This window comes from Helicoverpa zea, chromosome 24, assembly GCF_022581195.2.
Source record: "Helicoverpa zea isolate HzStark_Cry1AcR chromosome 24, ilHelZeax1.1, whole genome shotgun sequence".
Taxonomy (NCBI): domain Eukaryota; kingdom Metazoa; phylum Arthropoda; class Insecta; order Lepidoptera; family Noctuidae; genus Helicoverpa; species Helicoverpa zea.
Genome location: NC_061475.1, coordinates 4801243 through 4820148, shown reverse-complemented (window position 1 = coordinate 4820148; position 18906 = coordinate 4801243). Strand labels below are relative to the sequence as shown.

Below are 18906 nucleotides of genomic sequence, written 5' to 3'. Positions count from 1 at the left end.
CTTCGTAGTGATGTTCTTGAGCCGATAAGAAGAAATATTAATCGATAAAGTTTTAAATCATCGCAGCCTAAAAACTTCCACCTAGTTTAAATGTTAAATTTTTTTAATAAAACAAATATTAATTCGCATTTTTTTACATGATAGGTTATGTGCGCTATGATGGCAAACTGTTACTGTACTACTATTATTATTCTAAACTGTAAAATTTGAAATCAACTCATTTAATTTACTGATAAAATGAAAAGAAAAAAAATCTAACACTTATAAGCATAAAACTAAAAACAAACAATTAAGCAATTTCATTTCGATGGCCTCGTGTTCGAATCGATAAGAACAAATATTTTTCATTCATTTTATCACATCACTTACTATTGCGGTTTGCCATTTGCCGCACACGTGCTTAGGTTTTGTGATATTTTTACCAAATTATTTTACTTTGCAGCGTTAGCGGGACATCGAAAAGGATCTCCTGTAAACAAATATTGTTTGGAATCATCCAATCGTCACTGCATTTAGGTTGTGAGTATCCCATTGAAATTATTTTGACATGCTGGGGTGGGGCAAAATGTCTCTAGAAAAAGACCGCCACGTGTCCTATATTTCAAATTTTCCGTATTTTATGCCTATTTTAAGATTAATGTAGTATTAGGAATTAATTTGTATGGAAAACGGGATATCTGGCAGTATATATTTTTATTTTTAAGTGGTGGGAGTGGTGGTCTCTGATCGGCGTAATTATTTTGTTTTCACATGATAGATTATTTTGAGCGCCGGTTTTTTAGCCTATGCCGCAATACTTGCCGCCTCATCTAAAAGAATTACATAAAGTTTTGTTGTTTCCAACTTTGCGTAGCTTATTTTCGTCCCGGTGATAAGAGTACCTTCATTTTAATTTGATGCTATACGAAAATAGATGAATAGATGCTGCAACTATAACCCTCAGTGGTGCATTCGATTCTACATACTCACACACATTCACTTCCCCTCAGTCTATTTTTATCGTTTATTAAATAAAAAAGATATTTTTAAACAAATTAAGTAGTTACCTACTCAAATATTATCAAGTAGCAAATTATCAGTAGGTATGTAGACAAAACGATAATATTATTTAATGCAAATACTGACAAGAATTTTTGTAATTTTGAGAGATAAGTAGGTATTTTATGGCTAAACAATTTGATATAAAAAATCTTGAAGTCATGTCACAAAGACTTATAAGTGGGTACCCAGCAAATTTTAATCTTTTTAAAATTAAACTAACGAACATAACTAATAGGATAGAAATATAAACAATTTAGATATACTGAGGGTCAATAAACAATAATAAACCACAGTATTTTCTCACCGATTGTAGTCTGTTTTCTAGTTTGAAAATCCATTGTAGTGAAGAATATGAGTAGCAGATAATCTGAAGGCATTTTTTAAAGTTTCTGATCACATATCCAGATGAGTCATCACTACATAATACTTACAAGTTAGAATAATATTATCTATGACTCAGCATTTACTTAGAAAGATCAACACAGCATCTTTTCACCTTTTCTCTACATAACACTATGATGTTTAAAAGAGAGGTCAAAGAACTTTTTAAATGTTGATAAACAACTTGAAGGTCATATAGACCTATGGTTTAATTTAGACATAGCTAATGATATTACAGTGATTTTTACCTTTGATGCAACATGTGCACTGTAAACTGGTATGGTAATTCATCTTAAACTTTTGACTGTATGCGGTCAGGTCTATTGTGCATGCACATTGCATTTCACTAGTGCATCATCATCTGCCTTCATATATTGGCTTTCTTTTTCTTGTATTGATAATATAATAATCATCAATCCACTACTCGTACTCAAGATAGAGTTAAGTCGTATCGTATTTTTTTTGTAATGTCCTTCTCTGTTTGTTTTGGTGTACAATAAAGAATATTCTATTCTATTAAGATTCTTGATAATGTCTTTAGCTAAGTCACATCAATAGTATGGCAGTTGTATGTTTTTAGGATCAAACTTGTTCATTATTTATTTAAACTTTATTATCAGGCATCAATGGCCTATAGATACCCTTATACTATATATTATGTTAGATACATTAGTGATTTTAGGAATACTCTAACATAGTTCTCCAGCAGATATGTAATTTACCATGTGGGTAATCTGGTTAGACTGGAAGCCGACCCCAACATACTTGGGAAAAGGCTCGGGAGATGGATGGCAATCTGTAGTGACTTAAAAATGTTAACTACAATACAATATTACTTTTGTATGTATGAAATGTAATGTGAGGTTTGGATATTAAAGTTGCAAGTCATATTTTTATCTATAAAGTGCTAAAGATTTTTCCCAACCCTGACTTTTTTCGGGTTGTCTTTTGTTCTTACTAAGTGTAGCTGAACACCAGTGGCGCAAATAAATTGGGCCAGTTATGTATACGTGTGGTATTAAAATTGTTTATTCTTATTATTGCCCTGTCGAAGTGTTAACATGTCTTCAAATATGTTATGTGAAAATCAATTTTTGAAGACAAGAATTGTTTGTTCAATGAGAGATTGTAAATACTTACATATAAAGAATCAAAGAATCTGAGTGTCTTAAAAATAAAACGGATTTTTGCATCTCATTTTCTTTTTTGGAATGTTATTTGTAATTTAAACAATTACATGACTGGCAGAGACGTGGAATTGCATCACAGAAAATGTTTAATTGCATGTAAATAACGAAAGTGTTAACAATAGACTGCTGTTGGTTGAATTCAACACAATAAATAATTTAATTTCAACAGTCATTGAAAAGTTGCCTAAAAGTGTCTAAGAAGTGCCTGGTCGAACTCTAGTAATAATTTGTGAGCTGCTTGTTTTTAATTTTGATGTACTAACTAACAATATAAATATTATGAACATAATCCCCCTTACTTATAAAATCTCTAATCACCTTCTAAGCAACATTTTAACTAATCACTACTTAAAGTCGTTTATAAGTAAGAATTTTCTTAAACAGCCCTTAAGTATTACTTATATTTAATTCACGTTTATAAGTAAGGCTGTAAATGTTTAAAAAATGCTCTGTCAAGTCAATAGATTTGAGTACATATTACCATTACACCTGTGCTGTGCAAAGCCAGCACAAGTCATTCGTTTTTTTTTTCTTTATGAAACCAACTCCATAATCTTCAACATTCACACAATGGCAAAGTTTTAATTTCTCATTCCATCTCAAGTAGGGAAATCCCCTAATTTGCTAGGCAAGTTGAGCACAACTTGCCTCAATACAATGTCATGTCGACTTGTAGGTCACTTGCTCACCAAATACCTATACAAATCATTCAGTTATTGCGGGGAATAACCGAAAGATAAACTTAGAGGAAAAATTTTTAGATTTTGACTGAGTACATGTTTTATCTAGTTTTACAAACAGCTATACCTATTTAAATATGGGCAGCTTCCGTCAAAAATACATATACGTAGAATGGTTATTTTGTTTTATTAGAGAGAGGCGTATTTCAAAATTATGTAATACATTAAAAATCCTTGATGTTTTCCAAATTGCATAGGTAGTTACTGCCAATTTGAAAAAAGCTATTTTGTTAGAAAGAACAACCGGCCAAGTGCAAAGTGGACTCTCGCACGGAAGGTTAAGTATTTTTTGTTATATCGACTGCAGGAATACATGTACATATATTTCAGTTCGGGGGCTCCCGTAATGGTAAGGACCTTATGTGCGCGAATTCGACTCGCAAATGGCCAGTTTTTTATATAGTTATTTACGCACCTATTTTCCAGACAGACTTATCTACCTACAAAAATTTCGACATAGTAGACTTGATTGATTGCGCCGTTATCTAGAAGGGGCCGTTGACCTAGCTTAGGATATATAACTTGTCTGCTGAACTATGAATTACAATAAAAAAACTAGATTTTACCCTGTTGTTGCTCATTTTTTACAAGTGAATAAAAGTAAGAAATAATACAGTAGTTTCAGAACCTACTCCCTTACAATTTAATAATGCAAGGCCTAATTAGCAGTTTTGGCAGTACGAGACTCCCCACACAACACAGAACACTTCCCGATTACACTATAAAGAACGTACCTTAACAACCAACAGGTGCAGTAAATAAACGACCTTTATCCGTAGGAACAAAAGCTTAAAGTCAGCTGCATATTGCATTCAGCTACACAAGTACGCTAGGTATCGAAGTTGCACCCCAACTTCCCCCTCCGATCGAATCTAGATTTTAGGGAAGGGACAAGGGTGGCTGTTTCGATTCGGGGTAGGGTAAACATTGATGGAGGTTTTTTATACCCACGTTAGGTACACAAATATCAAAATTATATTAGGTCTTTACCTATGAAATCGCCGTTTTGCGGTTATGGCTATTTCAAATCATAATATTTTTTTTTTGGCTAAGAATGTTAATTTCAAATTAATTTTATTTAAAAAACATGGAATTCTTCTTCCAAAAGTAGTCATTAGTTTATTGATTAGTGCTACATTGTCATCGCATTTCATTCTTCTTCATCGTGGATACGTTAAAAAATCAAGTACCTAATTACGGAATATGAGTACCGTGGTGCAGCATCGCGGCACGTAACATCAACGACGTTTACGGAGCTAACACTGCTAACCAACGCACCACCTGTTATTGGTGTGCTCGCTTCCATTTTGGAAATTTGGACCTGAAAGTTGAACCGAAGACTTTGGTCGACAACGATGAATTAAAGGCGATTGTGGAAGCTGATGATACACAATCTACGGCTAAAGCTTTCGACGTTAGCGTCAAAACAATATTGATCCATTTGCGTCAAATTGGCAAGGTAAAAAAAGCTTAACAAATGGGTGTCCCACGAACTCAATGAACGCTAGCGCGAAGTACGCGTCGAGACGAGCCTTGCACTGCTCAACAGACACACAAATGAATGAATTTTTCCGTCATCCACCAGTCACCAGACCTTGTGCCCACACACAACAACTTTTTCCAGAATTTGGATAACTTTTTGTCGGGAAAAAAATTCAATACCCAAGAGGCAGTACAAAATGCCTTCGAACAAATGGTCGCCTCCCCGTCCAGCTAATTTCTTTCAGAAGGGCATCAATTCACTGCCACTGCGTTGGCAAAGGTGCATTGATTGCATTAATAGAAATAAAAAATACATGAAAAAAAATCTTTTAAATTTTTTCATACAAAACGGCAATTTAATAGGTAAAGACCTATTATTTTTGGACCACGTGGTTCAAAATCTGAGACACACGGGTCAGCAAAAGATTTCCATCACTCGGAATCACTCCATTACTAATTTCCTCTCGGATGGGAACTAGTACATTGCTTGTGAGAGGTTTTTCATGCTACCTACCAAATACCTACGAGATTCTCGCTCCTAAAACTCAACGAATTATGCATACGTCATTAACTACAGGCTATGGCTATAATTGCCATTACTGTTACAAAAACTGGGAACTATGAAAAACCGACGGAAACGTTTATAAAACTACCCTCAAGTTTCATGTTAGTAAAAAATATAACGTGAAAAAGAAGTGCCACCATTAACCAATACCCTTTGCCATCAGCTCGCTGTAGTCAATGGCAATGGTGTCCGAAGCGAAGGCGAATGGGGGTGAGATGGAGGCGACCAACGAGCTGCCGCCAGCATTGGCAGAGAAGCCAGCAGGCTTGCCGCCGGGCAAGTACGCGCTGGTCGGCTGGGACATGGATACTACCGGTCGCAGGCTTATTGATGAGGTAAGTTTTCTAAACAACTTGTCGATTTTTTTATATGTTGTGGTTTTCTACGAATATTGTGTCGCCGCAATGGTTATTGCTATTATAAGTCGGAACGTCTCGAAGAAAAGGGGGTCATAAGGATTTCCCCACTTTAGTATGACAATGTCTGTGCCTTATGGTTAAAACCTAGCAAAAACAGAAGCTCTCTATTATCTTAAAAATCTAAGGATATCTATTTTTTCTAACCGAAACTAATTTAGTCAGAGAGAGAGGAATGATAGATGGATTGCCTGAAGGTAGACTTAACACATAAGACTTCTATACTTTTGTAAAGAAAAGTATTTGCACAGTCCATATAAGTTCCCTATGTATTGTTTGTTTGGACTGAATATGTATAGATATATCTAGCCTTTACAATACGAGCCTTGTCTGCGTCGAGTCGCGGAAATTCGGCGCGACGTCGCAACCTGTTGCATGACTTGTCGCGTCTCTGTGGGAGAGCCCTAAATCTGGCTGACAGTCAATGGAATTCAATTAAAGCTCTCGATCGCGTTTCCATTAATATCGTTGCATTATGGCATCAAAAATCTGAACAATTTTTGACATTGTTCAATAAGCTATGAAACTTTGGAGTTGGTAATTTTTTTAACAAACTGCAAAAAATGTGGTTTTAAGATTGGGATATTATGCAACAAATGGAATGGGCCATGAATAGAGGAAAATACTTTGAGAATTATAAATATTATAAATCCTTCCTTCGCAATTTGAAGATCGCGATATTTTCAAGCAAACCTTCAATCTTTCAAGCCGGTCTATTCCCACATATAGAAACGATTAAATTGTTCCAGATCTGCCAGATAGCTGCCTACACGCCGAAGCAGTCGTACTCTCAGTACATAATGCCTTACGGTGACCTGAACCCGGGCGCGAGACGCCGACACAACGTCCGCGTTGTCACTGTGGGACGTTACCGCATGCTCAAAGATACTAATACTCATAAGGTGAGCTTTTGCCAATATATTACAAAAAAAGTAAAAACTTCTGACAGCTAGTCAATGAAATTATTTGACTCAGTGTTATGATTGGAAAAAACAATTGCAACAATTGTGTTCATGCATAAATTAAACTTTCATGCAATATAAGCTGACGTTATTCACATGTAACTCAAAATTATTGTTATAACTAAAATATGTAGTGTTAGGCATCCATATTTCCGAAAATATTCAAATGCAAATCATTTCGGTTCTGACCCATCCTATTGTTCCACAGATATTGAAAACTAAGTCTGAGATATCCGCCCTGTCCGACTTCCTGGACTGGTTGGAGAAGGAGAAAGGAGACGGCAGCGTGATCCTCATCTACCACGAGCCGCGACGCCTTAGCCCCACCATGCTGCTTGAAGCTCTCACCAGGTATTGTGATAATACTTAATAATAACAGCCATTTCCAATATTCTATCTTCCGTTGATTTGCTTACTAAAGATAAATTTTGGCATTAGCTACATAAACAGAGCTGATACTGAAAACGCGTCTTATTTTGAACTCCTCAATTATTCAAAAAACTGAAGGACATACGCAGACCCTCAGTATCTCAGTCAGGTCATAAGAGCAGCTTTGTAAACATGATTTTTGTAAAAGACAATCTACATAACACCACTTCCACAAAAGACAATCTACATAGCACCACTTCCATAAAAGCGGAATATTGTCAGGTCAGGTATGTTCTTGGCATTCAGAGGAATGCAATATATGTTCAAGTAGACTCTTACACTCTGGCTTGATGGAATGATGTCAAAGGCTTATAGGCTATTTTGTCCGATGTAGATATTGCCTTCCTAAAGAAAAATGGGTTATTTAATTAAAAAATAACTGAATGCAACACCTTATAACTAAGTGTACGTAATACAGAATATCTATCTATAACGTTAGTATTTTGAATATTAAAGTTAATCTAAACCTTCTTCCCACAGATACAAGCTTCTGGACCGTTTCAAATCCATAGTCGCGGGCTTCGCGGACAGCTACGCTTTAGCGGCCGACAAATGCAAGGCCACAGTGAAGTCGGTGTCCCTCCGAGTGTTGGCGCGAGTGCTGTTGGACGCCGACTCTCTGTCTGTGGACAGCGCCCTCGAACGTGCTACCGCTGCTTATAGAATTGTCGAGCATTTGGCACAAGGTGTGTTGGGTATTGAGATTTTTTGTTAAGGTAATCTTCCTCGTACCTTTTTTCCGACCAGTGCTGGGCATAGGTCGCTCAAACACAGTAAAATGTACTATAGGGTCTAAATGAATTTATTCACTGTCAATTTCTAGTCTTATTAGATACAACTTAGAGAAATCAATAGTGTTGGCTTAGTTAGGCGTGTTAGTGAGTTAAAGAGGTATTTTTGACACTTGTTTCAAATGATGTCTATTTTTTGGCAAAATTGCTAAAAGTTGTTTGTTTTCCTCATATACATCCAATTTGCTTTAATAACTCTATTAGCTGAGTTACAAATACTGTAAATAAAATCTGGAAGCCATCATTAAACAAAATCAGGCATTTATCTTTTTATTTTATTTTGGAAACAAATAGATATCATAAATAAAAACATTAGAACCATATAAATCACACATTATCCGAAACAGTTTCCACACTAAAATTATAGATTTGCATGCATCAAGAACAATGTACATAAGCTAAGACACTAAACAATGTTAAATTCTGTGGTGGTGACAAATGCTTACTCAACTGGTCCGGCATCTACTGGGAATCAGTTTATTCTACTTTTTATGTCAGCAGATACACATGAGTATGTTAATAACCTGGTATTTGCCCCCAGGCGAGCAGCAGGAGGTGGGCGCGGGCGGCGAGGGCGCTGCAGCCAGCCGCGACATGGTGGAGACTGCGCGAGTGTGGGCGCGGCCCGTGCACACCGAGCTCGACGCGCTCGCCACGCTCAAGAAACTGCTCGAGAGGTAGGTCCATCATCATCTGCCGAGCCTTTTCATAACTATGTTGGGGTCGGCTTCCAGTCTTAACCAGCAGCTGAGTACCATAGCCAGGCAATCCAAAACCTTTGGTAAGACTATTTAACGACTGAAAAATTTATTCAAATAATAGCCAGTACTTACAAGTTTATCATGCTTTCTGGAACACGAAACAGCTGGTCATGATAAGATGCAAGACCACCAAGCAATGCTTAAACTTATGATCGATCGATCTACGTGACTTTGACTTAGCCACAAGCTCTTAGATCTTGTCAGTAATTTATAGGTAACACAAGTTTTATTATAAAGTAATAAAATGAACATTATTATGTATGTCTCTGCCATGCACACGGGACTACAAAGTCCCGGACTTTTGGAAGGCGAACGTGGGGCCGAAGCCTTTTTGAGACAACTTTAATGATAATAATGGTGACACAAAATGATTTGTCCCCTCAGACAGAACACGTTCCGGCCGGTGTTCGCGCCGCTGCTGCGGTCGGCGCGGCCGGAGCGCAAGCGCGTGACGCAGCTGCGGCGCCTGCTGGCCGACGCCGGCCTGCTCTACGACCAGCTCAAGGACGCCTGGCAGGAACAGAAGCTCGTCGGTGAGGATCATACCTACTTACATTAGTGTCTGTTACCAGTTCCTTGTAGAAGGTCCAATCAGCTGAGTAAAGCCCCTATAACGCGAACCTTTCGTGTACTTAATGGCGTAGTATAGTTATCGGCACGGATATTGAGCCCTGACCTTCACCTGCGCAGAAGCGATTTATTGGTTTATTGCCTTATGTGTACAGTGCGCAAAGCGATCCCCACTCTTCCGCCGAGAGCTCAATATCCGTGCCGGTAACTGTAGACAACATTAATATTTCACGCAACCACTGTGTACATTTTAAGTTATGTAATTGAAACTTTAATCATGGCCACACTTTTGAATTGAGACATTCCTGTAATGACAATGATGATGATAAATAAAGTATGAGCCAATACTACTAGTTTAGCTGTATGGATGTTTCCCTTTTTTGTCTGTTATAAAATCTATAAAGCCTATTCCAATCACTGGTGGTTAACACATAACCACCCCATTTTCCCTGGCTGGGTCAATAGCACTTAACTACATGGAATCTCAAGTAGATTATGCTCTTGTCATTTTATTAAATTTTTAACTGGCTTCAAAAAAAGGAGGAGGTTCTCAATTTGACCCTTTTTTTAACAACTTTTCTGTGAACAGGCTTGGAGAAGCAGATGTCGTCGCTGACCGTGTCGGCTAAGGAGGAAGACATAAAAGAACTGATTGAGATATTTGACTGCCATTTCGACCCCGCCAAGGAGCCGAAGGGACCAAAACCAAGAATTCCCAGGAATAAAAATAGAGTGAGTACTAAACATATTTGACTAATTTGTATCAGATCATGTTAAAGATATGATACATATTGCTATTTTCAAAAGATTGTTTTCCTTTAGTTGAGTGCCTAATAAAATGGAGTACCTATAGATGTTTTTGGGATATAATAGGGATTAAAGATATTGAAAATGTCTTCTATAAAAACATTTCTAGAGAACCATGAAAAAGTGCTATGAATTAGCCGAATTTCAATATTTTTACACGCTTTTTATTAGCTTCACCTGTATGTTTGTATGTTTGTAACCGACTTCTTTGGGCGCGATTTTGACCCACTTTAAACGGCCAGATTTCGTTCAAACTTTGTAGATTTATTGAGGACCGATGACAATACACTAATTTGATAAAATTATTCCATTTTTAACCGACTTCCCAAAAAGGAGGAGGTTACACATACACATCGATTACTCCGAGGTTTATAGACCGATTTACGTGATTCTTTTTTTGTTCGACTCGAAATAGCTGCCAGTTGGTCCCATAGTCATCAGGTCAGGATCTGATGATGGAAACCTGAGAAATCGAGGGCAACCTTCGAAAGTTGTAGGCATACATAGGGTAAAAACTTGACACTCAGGTGTACGCCTAAAAGCACTATTCAACTGTGAAGATTTGGAGCTGACCTGATGATGGAGACCAGAGAGGGTCCAGGGAACTCGACAACTGAATATGTGAACTACCTCGTGTTTGGGCTTAAATTATTTGTATTGACAAGACCTATGCAACAGTGAAGGTTTGGAGCTGACCTGATGATGGAGACCAGAGAAAGTCGAGGGAACTCGACAACTGAATATGTAAACTACCTCGTGTTTGGGCTTAAATTATTTGTATTGACAAGACCTATGCAACAGTGAAGGTTTGGAGCTGACCTGATGATGGAGACCAGAGAAAGTCGAGGGATCTCGACAACTGAATATGTAAACTACCTCGTGTTTGGGCTTAAATTATTTGTATTGACAAGACCTTTGCAACAGTGAAGGTTGGGAGCTGACCTGATGATGGAGACCAGAGAAAGACGAGGGAACTCTACAACTGAATATGTAAAATACCTCGTTTGGACTTATATTCTTTGTATTGATGAGAACTTCCCACTTGTATGGATAGTGATAACTATTCGTATCACTGAAAAGCTTTAAACAAAAAAACTAAAAAGTAGAAAATAAATAATAGTTTTAAAAAAACTAAAAAACACGCTTTTTATAGAAAACCGAACTAAAAAATAGAAAATAAATTTAAATTAAGAAAATAGTGTTCAAAATTTCAATGAATATAAATTAATAATAGTGTGAATACAAAAAATATATTAAAAAAAAAGCGTGGGGTGCATGGTGTCAATAGTTATAAATATTTTATTGACAGATATGAGTAGAGTGATTTTCATTTCGATAATACCTTAAAAAGCACCCCACGCTTTTTTTTTAATATATTTTTTGTATTCACACTATTATTAATTTATATTCATTGAAATTTTGAACACTATTTTCTTAATTTAAATTTATTTTTGACATTGACCCAATTTGTGGGAATAATTTTGACCGTATGTAATGTGTTTGCTTTTCAGGCCGCATCGTCCGCGGGCGAGACGGGTGAGGCGGAGGGCAGCACCAGCGAGTCGCAGAACAGCTCGCCACATAACTCACCCAACAAGACTAGCAATGGTCAGTAATATACATAACTAACTTCCGTCCGTCCGAACCGAGGGAACTACTACCCGCACTCGGATAATTTTTTTATTCTGCTATAAGCTAATTTTTTTTTTAATATATTTGCTGTGGATCTAACAGATCGTTTAGCAGTCTTTGCTATTCAGTCTCAAGAAAAGTTTCAGAGAACGAAAAATAAATCTACCCTCTATCTTTTAAATTTAAATAATATTTACAATTTCCATATTGCATATTTAGTGCTGAATATAACTCTGTTCAACAGATGTGGCAGCGGGTGATTCTAGTCAAGTAGCGTCGTCATCCGAGCCGGTGGCGGCCAACTAAGGCGTACAATTTCACAATTAAAGCTTAGACTTTTCTACCATAGCTGTCGTTAAGTGTCGTAAGCAGCTCTCGTGTTAGCGACGACAACAGGGCTCCTGTCCTTCAAAACAACGTAATAAAGCCTAACACTGAAGTTACAGCAATGTGTCAACCACCTAAATATTTTAGGGTCTTCAGATTGCCAATATTGGGCAAATATTTACTATTAGTACTGAAGCATTTGCAGTCTTACATATTTTTATAAGTGTTCACTTGTGGGACTGTGTGTGTTAACTTTAGTGTTCGGCTAGCCCGTATATGACAGAGTAGGAAACAATAAACTTCAGTCGCCTACTGAGGTTGAAACAGCTGTCTTTCTTCTTTGTACACTTTCTCTTAGGGAAAGAGCTTCAGGCCAATTTATAAGGCCGTCGTGCGTCATATGGCACAGAGCTTGGCAATTATATAAAGACACAAAAAGCTAGTTTCTGCAAGTTTCCTACTCCGCACATTTCTTTAATTAGTTTGCAATATTAAAATGTAACAAATGTGCAATTTTATAATTTTGTGCAATTTTTTGTCAATTTTTATATACTATTGTGAAGGCATCACATTTGATGAGAACTACGTCCAGTAGTTTAGTTTTGGTTCACATAAGACCGGCGGCGGGTGTATAGGTATTGTATATTCGTACTTATCGTTTGTGTGCGTCGGTTTTATCGGAACTTCGTCGCTAATTCGACAGCATTACATCGGAGCCATAGAGATGTGACAAAACATTTATTCGTATTATACAATTAGGTTTAAGTCTCCTTTGGAATTGAGAGATATTTGTTTTGCATGTTACGCGATGGACGAGATTTTTTTTTCAAACGCCCACTTTATTTTTCACTTTTGCTTACGCATAAAGGTTTTTTTCTATAATATAGATGATAATGTAGATGAGTGCCTTAGCAACTCAGTGTAATAAGATAAAAGTATATCCCATAATATTTTGGCCTTACCTTTACATTGTTGTTCGCAATGTCATATACGCATATTTTATACGGTCGAGTTATTTTAAAATATTGCAATTATGTTACGCGGTAAAGACGAAAAAAAAGTTTTATACATTTTTAAATAATAATTAATATAGCAGTTATAACAAAGGCTTCAGAAGAAGCAGTATTTATTTTGTTTAGGTCCTTGCGAGTGCAATGTGTCATTTTGTACACTGAGGACTTATTGAGTACAATATAGTACTTGTTTTATTTATTCAAAGATACATTTTATTTATTTCGTGTGTGCAATCACAGGAACGGATGGACTGATATTTACATCCGGTATTTAAAAAAAATATTTTTATTTTTTGTTTCTTTCTTTTTGCGTTACTTATGCTGGCTATTGCTGTAACAATTTTTTGCTGACTACATTACGTCACTTTTTCGTTTGCCATAGAACGTTTCGATAAATAAGTTTTTTTTGTTCACCATACAATAAGCAAAGTAATGGAAAAAGTGTGTACCTATTAACTTACCTCTAATTTAGTTAGTTTTAACATAGACTGTACATATAATTTAATTTCTTATTTTGTTCAGATCTCTAATAAATATGTAAGTCTATTTTGTTTGTTTTATTTAGTGCAACATGCTTGGTATGTAACATAAATAATATGGTGAATTAGTGATCCGAATTGCGTCCTATTTGTGGGTGAAAAACTAAAAGAAACTGAAGTGAAAAGGATAATTATATTTATTTTAAATAGTAACCACATCATCATTGGACTTTGTCCATCCTTCAGCCAAATGGTCCCTTACTGCTTTGTCGAGAATCGCCTGAAAATAATAATGTTGCAACTGTATTTTCAATTTTTTTTTAATGATCGCCATAATCGTTTGCTTAAACGTATCTTCAAATCATTGCAAGTATCAGCATTGATGGTACTAACTACCAGTAGTTAGGTACCTATGCCACGGGAAAAGTTTTCTTCCCGTAGCATAGGGTTTTAAAAAATCTGAAGTATGGTTTTATTTTTTTAACGACGTCAAAAATCATCAAATTTAATGATCCCACCCGCTTGTGGGTTAGCAGCGGTGAGGTCAGACTAAGGGTCAATTCCCACTGAAAGAGCAGCGGCCGGCAGCGGCCGTAATTGCAAGGGATTGAGCGCGAGCGGGATTGACCCTTAGGGTCATGGCACATTATACAGGCACCGCAACAGCACAGAATTTAGACTACGGCTGCCAGCGCGCTAACTACGCGTTGTCCGCAAGGTGCCAGCTCGCAGTCCGCGCGCCGGCTGCGAGGTGTATCTTTGTATAATTGGTGTATAATTGAGCTTACTGTCACCGCACAAACTCAATATTATTTTAAGACAGTTATGATTGAACACGACGCAATGACATTGTTTCGGTGCCGACTCGGAGTCGGCGCGTAATGAGCATGCTGTCGGCGCGCTGTACGCATAAGATCCGCTCGCTTGCAGCACGCGGGCGGCGAGCCGAGTTGTGTGGTAGCGGCAAGCGCGCTGACTGCCCGCCCGCGCCGTTGGCTTTTTCATATTGACATTATGAAATATAATATACACGATTTAACGCTCTAAATTGAATGACAAATTAAATGCTGGGGCCCGATTCTCTTAAGTTAATAATGTCAAAATCGAATTGCAATATGATCGCAATAGCAGTTTTAACCATATCGGGCATTCTGCTACTAATAAAAGACCAATCGTATTCGATTGACATTTGATTGGTGTGCGATTGGTCTGCTATTTTGGTGATTTTGGTCTTATACGGTAGTTTGCTGTACAATCATTTTGCAGTCGTAAATCATTTGCAGACAAAATGATTCATTATTGAATGACAGAAAAGGATAAAAACGTTTATTTCAAAGAAAAAATAGCGGAATGCCACATACGCTTCAATAGTAATCGAGTCGGGATTGGATCTCAGTCGAATCGAGTCGAACGTGAATCGTATGTCGCTTAAGTAAAATTAGGAGAATCGGGCCCCTGGTGTGGAGCGGTGCTGTTGCGGTGCCGGTACAATGTGCCATGACCCCATGACCCTAACTGACTAAAAACCGTCGCGTTCCGTCGTAGGCCTTTTATATATTAGGGACGCGGTAATTGTTGGTAGTACTGAGGGTAGTTTTTTTGCCCATAGCACTACTGGTACTAATATTGGCAGTGCCAAGGGCAACAAATGCGCAAAATTTATAGTTTGTGGCACTCACCTCAATATCTTTACATCCCTGCATAGCTCTACTTAGAACCATATCAAAGTAATCCATGTGAAGTCGATGGGACATTTCAATCAAACCAATGCTTCCTGTAAACAAATTTCAATTAGGGTATTCGTACAGTTATCGACGGGGAATCTGGTTAAGCAGAGTGCTAAGAACCAGCTACACAAACGGCTCGTTTCGACGTAGGCCGACTTCGCGACGGGTCGTCCGCGGCGAGCCGGTGCGAATGGTATAAGTACCTAACACTCTTAGACATATAGGTTTTTTTGACCGTTGTTAGCCGATCCCGCGTCGATAAATGTAGGGAGACCATTACTGTAGTGTTAACTGATAGCGGCGATTTGTACCATTTCCTATTATCACGTTGGCAAAATCTTCAAGAATAACGAAAGAGACAAATTAAATAACAAGAAGATATTAATTTTAACTCACCAGTACTAGGTAAACTAGCGACAGTCAACACGACCCCCCCAGCCGCCTCCTCCACGTGACTGACATCAACTAAAGGCTCTGGTTCTCCTCCCTTCCAGGCCATGGAAGCAGTGCAGGCAATCATGTACGCTTTAATAGGAATGCCGGCGTCGATCAGCGCGAGAGTCGCTGCGTTTACGCCTGCGCAGTACGCGCCTCCGTCAGCCTGGGTTCAGAGAAAATTCAGTCAGACTTAATATTGAAAACTAGCTGCTCACATGCAACACGTGGTTTAACCCGCGTCCCATGGGAACTACTACCCGTACTTGGATAAAATATAGCCTAAGTACACCGGGTATAATGTTGAGTGAAGGAATAGAGTGCACCTGTGTTAGCTTGTGCACTAAAATATGTCCTGCGCAATTGGCTAATCGCCTTATATGAGAACAGCCGCTGTAGCCGAAAATCAGCTTGGAGGACATAATCATCATCATTAGAATTACATATTATTAGGCTATATTTTATCCGGGTGTGGGAAGTTCAATCGACACACGATCATCGTGGACAGTCGATCTCATAAAGGTTGCCGGAAGACGCTGGATGCAGGTCGCCTCCAACAGGCATCTGTGGAGATCTAAGGGGGAGGCCTATGTCCAGCAGTGAACGTCCTGTGGCTGAGATGATGATGATGATGTTAACACCTCTATTTTGTATGTGTAAATATCTAGTATAAATATTGATAAGGAAAATAAATCACCTGTAATACTTCAACGTAGATGTCTATCTGTGAGCGCGGGTACAGCTCTGTTTTGATGGCCGCCATCAGGGCCTGTCTCAGCTGCATGGACATCTCCTGGGACTTGCGGTCGCCACGCTGACGGTTCTTTCTCTCACCTGAAACAATTATTTTCAAATAAATTGAGTTTTTTTAAACATTTTAAGCAAGTTTTTGCCAAAGCTTGTGAAGGCATGAGAGGTATGGGCACGTGTGTAGTGTACCTATGCTTTACAATAATATGGCTAACATGCTCTTCGAAGCATGGCTGTATCAATCACCAACATCTAGACTTAGGGCTGCTTTGTGATAGTTTATTAAACTCACAATTTGATTAAGTGCAGAGTTTTCATGAGTTTTATCCGAGGAATATAGCACATAAAAGTTATCTGGCCCTAAGTATCTCTTTTATTTATTTTTATAAAGGAACTAAATAAACTAGTCAAGCGTAAGTATCATATGAGTATGTATCAGAAGCTAAAAAAAAATTCGGATTGATAAGAAGACAATTTTTTTTTCTTTTTTTTATTTATGTCCTGCAATCTGTCTGTCTTTCTGACTTGACATTTAGCTGGATGTTATGGATGTGGAAAGGGGAGTGCGTGTCATGCATCCAGTGATGCATACACCTGTATTATTTACAGTAGATCTATAAAAAGACAAAATATAAAGTAAGAATTTCGGTGAATAAGTCACATTGGCTGCTTTCAGTCTTTAACATTTTTGGATTATCATTAATTTCCAATAAGCCTAACTATTCAATGACTGATGAACTTTTATCACAATGCTTATTGATATCAAAAAAATATATTTTGGGAAACTTATTGTTTTCAGACAATAGATATTGAGTCAAAGGGTGTGTCATAGTGTATGATGTTTTGATAACATGTCATCCGATTGTTTGTATGACCAACCTTTTTGGGAATAGTTTATTCTTTCTCCATTCTGTAATAGGTGTAGTAGTATTTGAGTTTTTTAATTTTAAAGTCAGGTGTTTTTGCAGGGGGCAAATCTTATGGGTAAGTATGTTTTAAAATATACATTTTGTATAATTATCACAGTATTTATTTATTTTATTTTATTTATTAGGTACAGAAACAGATAACAGGTTATACAAGAAATAGAAAATAATAAGAAAAACACAATAAATGAACCTGAGACCCAATTATAACTGTACACAGCTTACACAATAAACAATGCTACGTTCTACTTACATAAGTTATTAAAAATGAAGAAAATGAATTTTAATGAGACATCTAACATGGAAATTTTTGTTATTAATTCTATGATTTAAGATTACAGTTTGTTGAAATTGAGTAGAAAATATTTAAATGTCTTTTATTGCATCACATTAAATAATGTATCTTGGAATCTTGACAAGTTAGTATTTTGTACATCCTTATTCTAGTGTGTTAAATTTAAATAAAAATAATATGGTACCTGTGGAAAATGTAGCCATGCTGTACTGGCAGTTGACCACTACACTATCTGGTAAGCTTTTGGCTTTGGAAGCCTGAAAAAATAAATTATTTAGCAATATGTATTATGGAGAAAATATGATTTCAAGTTGTAAGTCTAAAACAATATTACTTTACTAATAAACTATGTAATTCATTACAGGATTGCGATTTCTCATGCACTCCAAAATCTATTATTTATTAACATGTCAAGGAATATGTTACTGTAGGATTTATTCTTCATTTTCTGTTCTATGGGTTTAATTAACCCAAAATTAATATAATATTGTGAAACCGTTAATGAAAGGCGCGAAAAGTAAATAACTTTGCGGCATTAAGAAAAAGCTTTGTGCTGTATAACTATATCAACTTACTTGGTGAGGGCCATAAACTGCAGCCAAAACTTTTGTGTTTCCTTGTTCCAAATAAGCGCTTCCATCAGGCTGTGTGAAAACTCCAAGTTTGCACTGAATACGACGGAGTTCGTGTGGCCGACGTCCGTCGAGACGGAGTCCTTGACTTGATAACAAGTCAGGTCCTGGCATTTTGTAGATACAACACAACAAGTACGAATTCAAAGACCTCACGTGTTGCTGATAAAATTTGTAAACACACAGGCAAAGCACGATTATCCGTATCGATTTGTTTCTGACAGTGACACTATATCAGCAATGTCAGCTGACAAAATTAGATGGGCTGGCTGATATTCTCGATAAACCAAACATTTTAAGGGCAAGGGCTGTCTACGTATTTTACTAATATATTCAAGAGAAAACATTTTTTTGTTTCTTTGTATGTACCCGAAACGCTTTGAAACTAGTGACCTTGAAATAATAATAACATGGGCGATATTTTGTCCAGGCACAGGAAATAGATCCCATGATGGGACGCGAGTCAAACCTGGGAAAACAACTAGTTCAAATAATTTGGTAGTTTTAAGTTTTGTTATACATACATACACATCAAACTAAGATCCTCCTTCTTTG

The 18906-nt window shown here is 37.2% G+C and overlaps 2 protein-coding genes across 2 annotated transcripts; one reads left to right on the top strand and one right to left on the bottom strand.

The window, feature by feature from the left end:
- Nucleotides 1-343: 343 nt before the first annotated feature.
- Nucleotides 344-13653, top strand: LOC124642466 (maternal protein exuperantia). Its single transcript, XM_047180900.1, has 10 exons — nucleotides 344-519; nucleotides 5563-5734; nucleotides 6565-6717; nucleotides 6986-7128; nucleotides 7687-7892; nucleotides 8539-8674; nucleotides 9143-9291; nucleotides 9918-10060; nucleotides 11647-11743; nucleotides 12012-13653. The coding sequence occupies exons 2-10, from the start codon at nucleotides 5576-5578 to the stop codon at nucleotides 12071-12073; spliced, it is 1248 nt and encodes a 415-aa protein (XP_047036856.1). The 5' UTR covers nucleotides 344-519; nucleotides 5563-5575; the 3' UTR covers nucleotides 12074-13653.
- A 112-nt stretch (nucleotides 13654-13765) lies between these two features.
- On the bottom strand, nucleotides 13766-18596 carry LOC124642467 (exosome complex component RRP41). Its single transcript, XM_047180901.1, has 6 exons — nucleotides 18295-18596; nucleotides 17904-17976; nucleotides 16446-16582; nucleotides 15710-15914; nucleotides 15266-15360; nucleotides 13766-13866 (listed from the first exon to the last, which is right to left on the bottom strand). The coding sequence occupies exons 1-6, from the start codon at nucleotides 18463-18465 to the stop codon at nucleotides 13789-13791; spliced, it is 759 nt and encodes a 252-aa protein (XP_047036857.1). The 5' UTR covers nucleotides 18466-18596; the 3' UTR covers nucleotides 13766-13788.
- Between the last annotated feature and the right edge of the window lie 310 nt (nucleotides 18597-18906).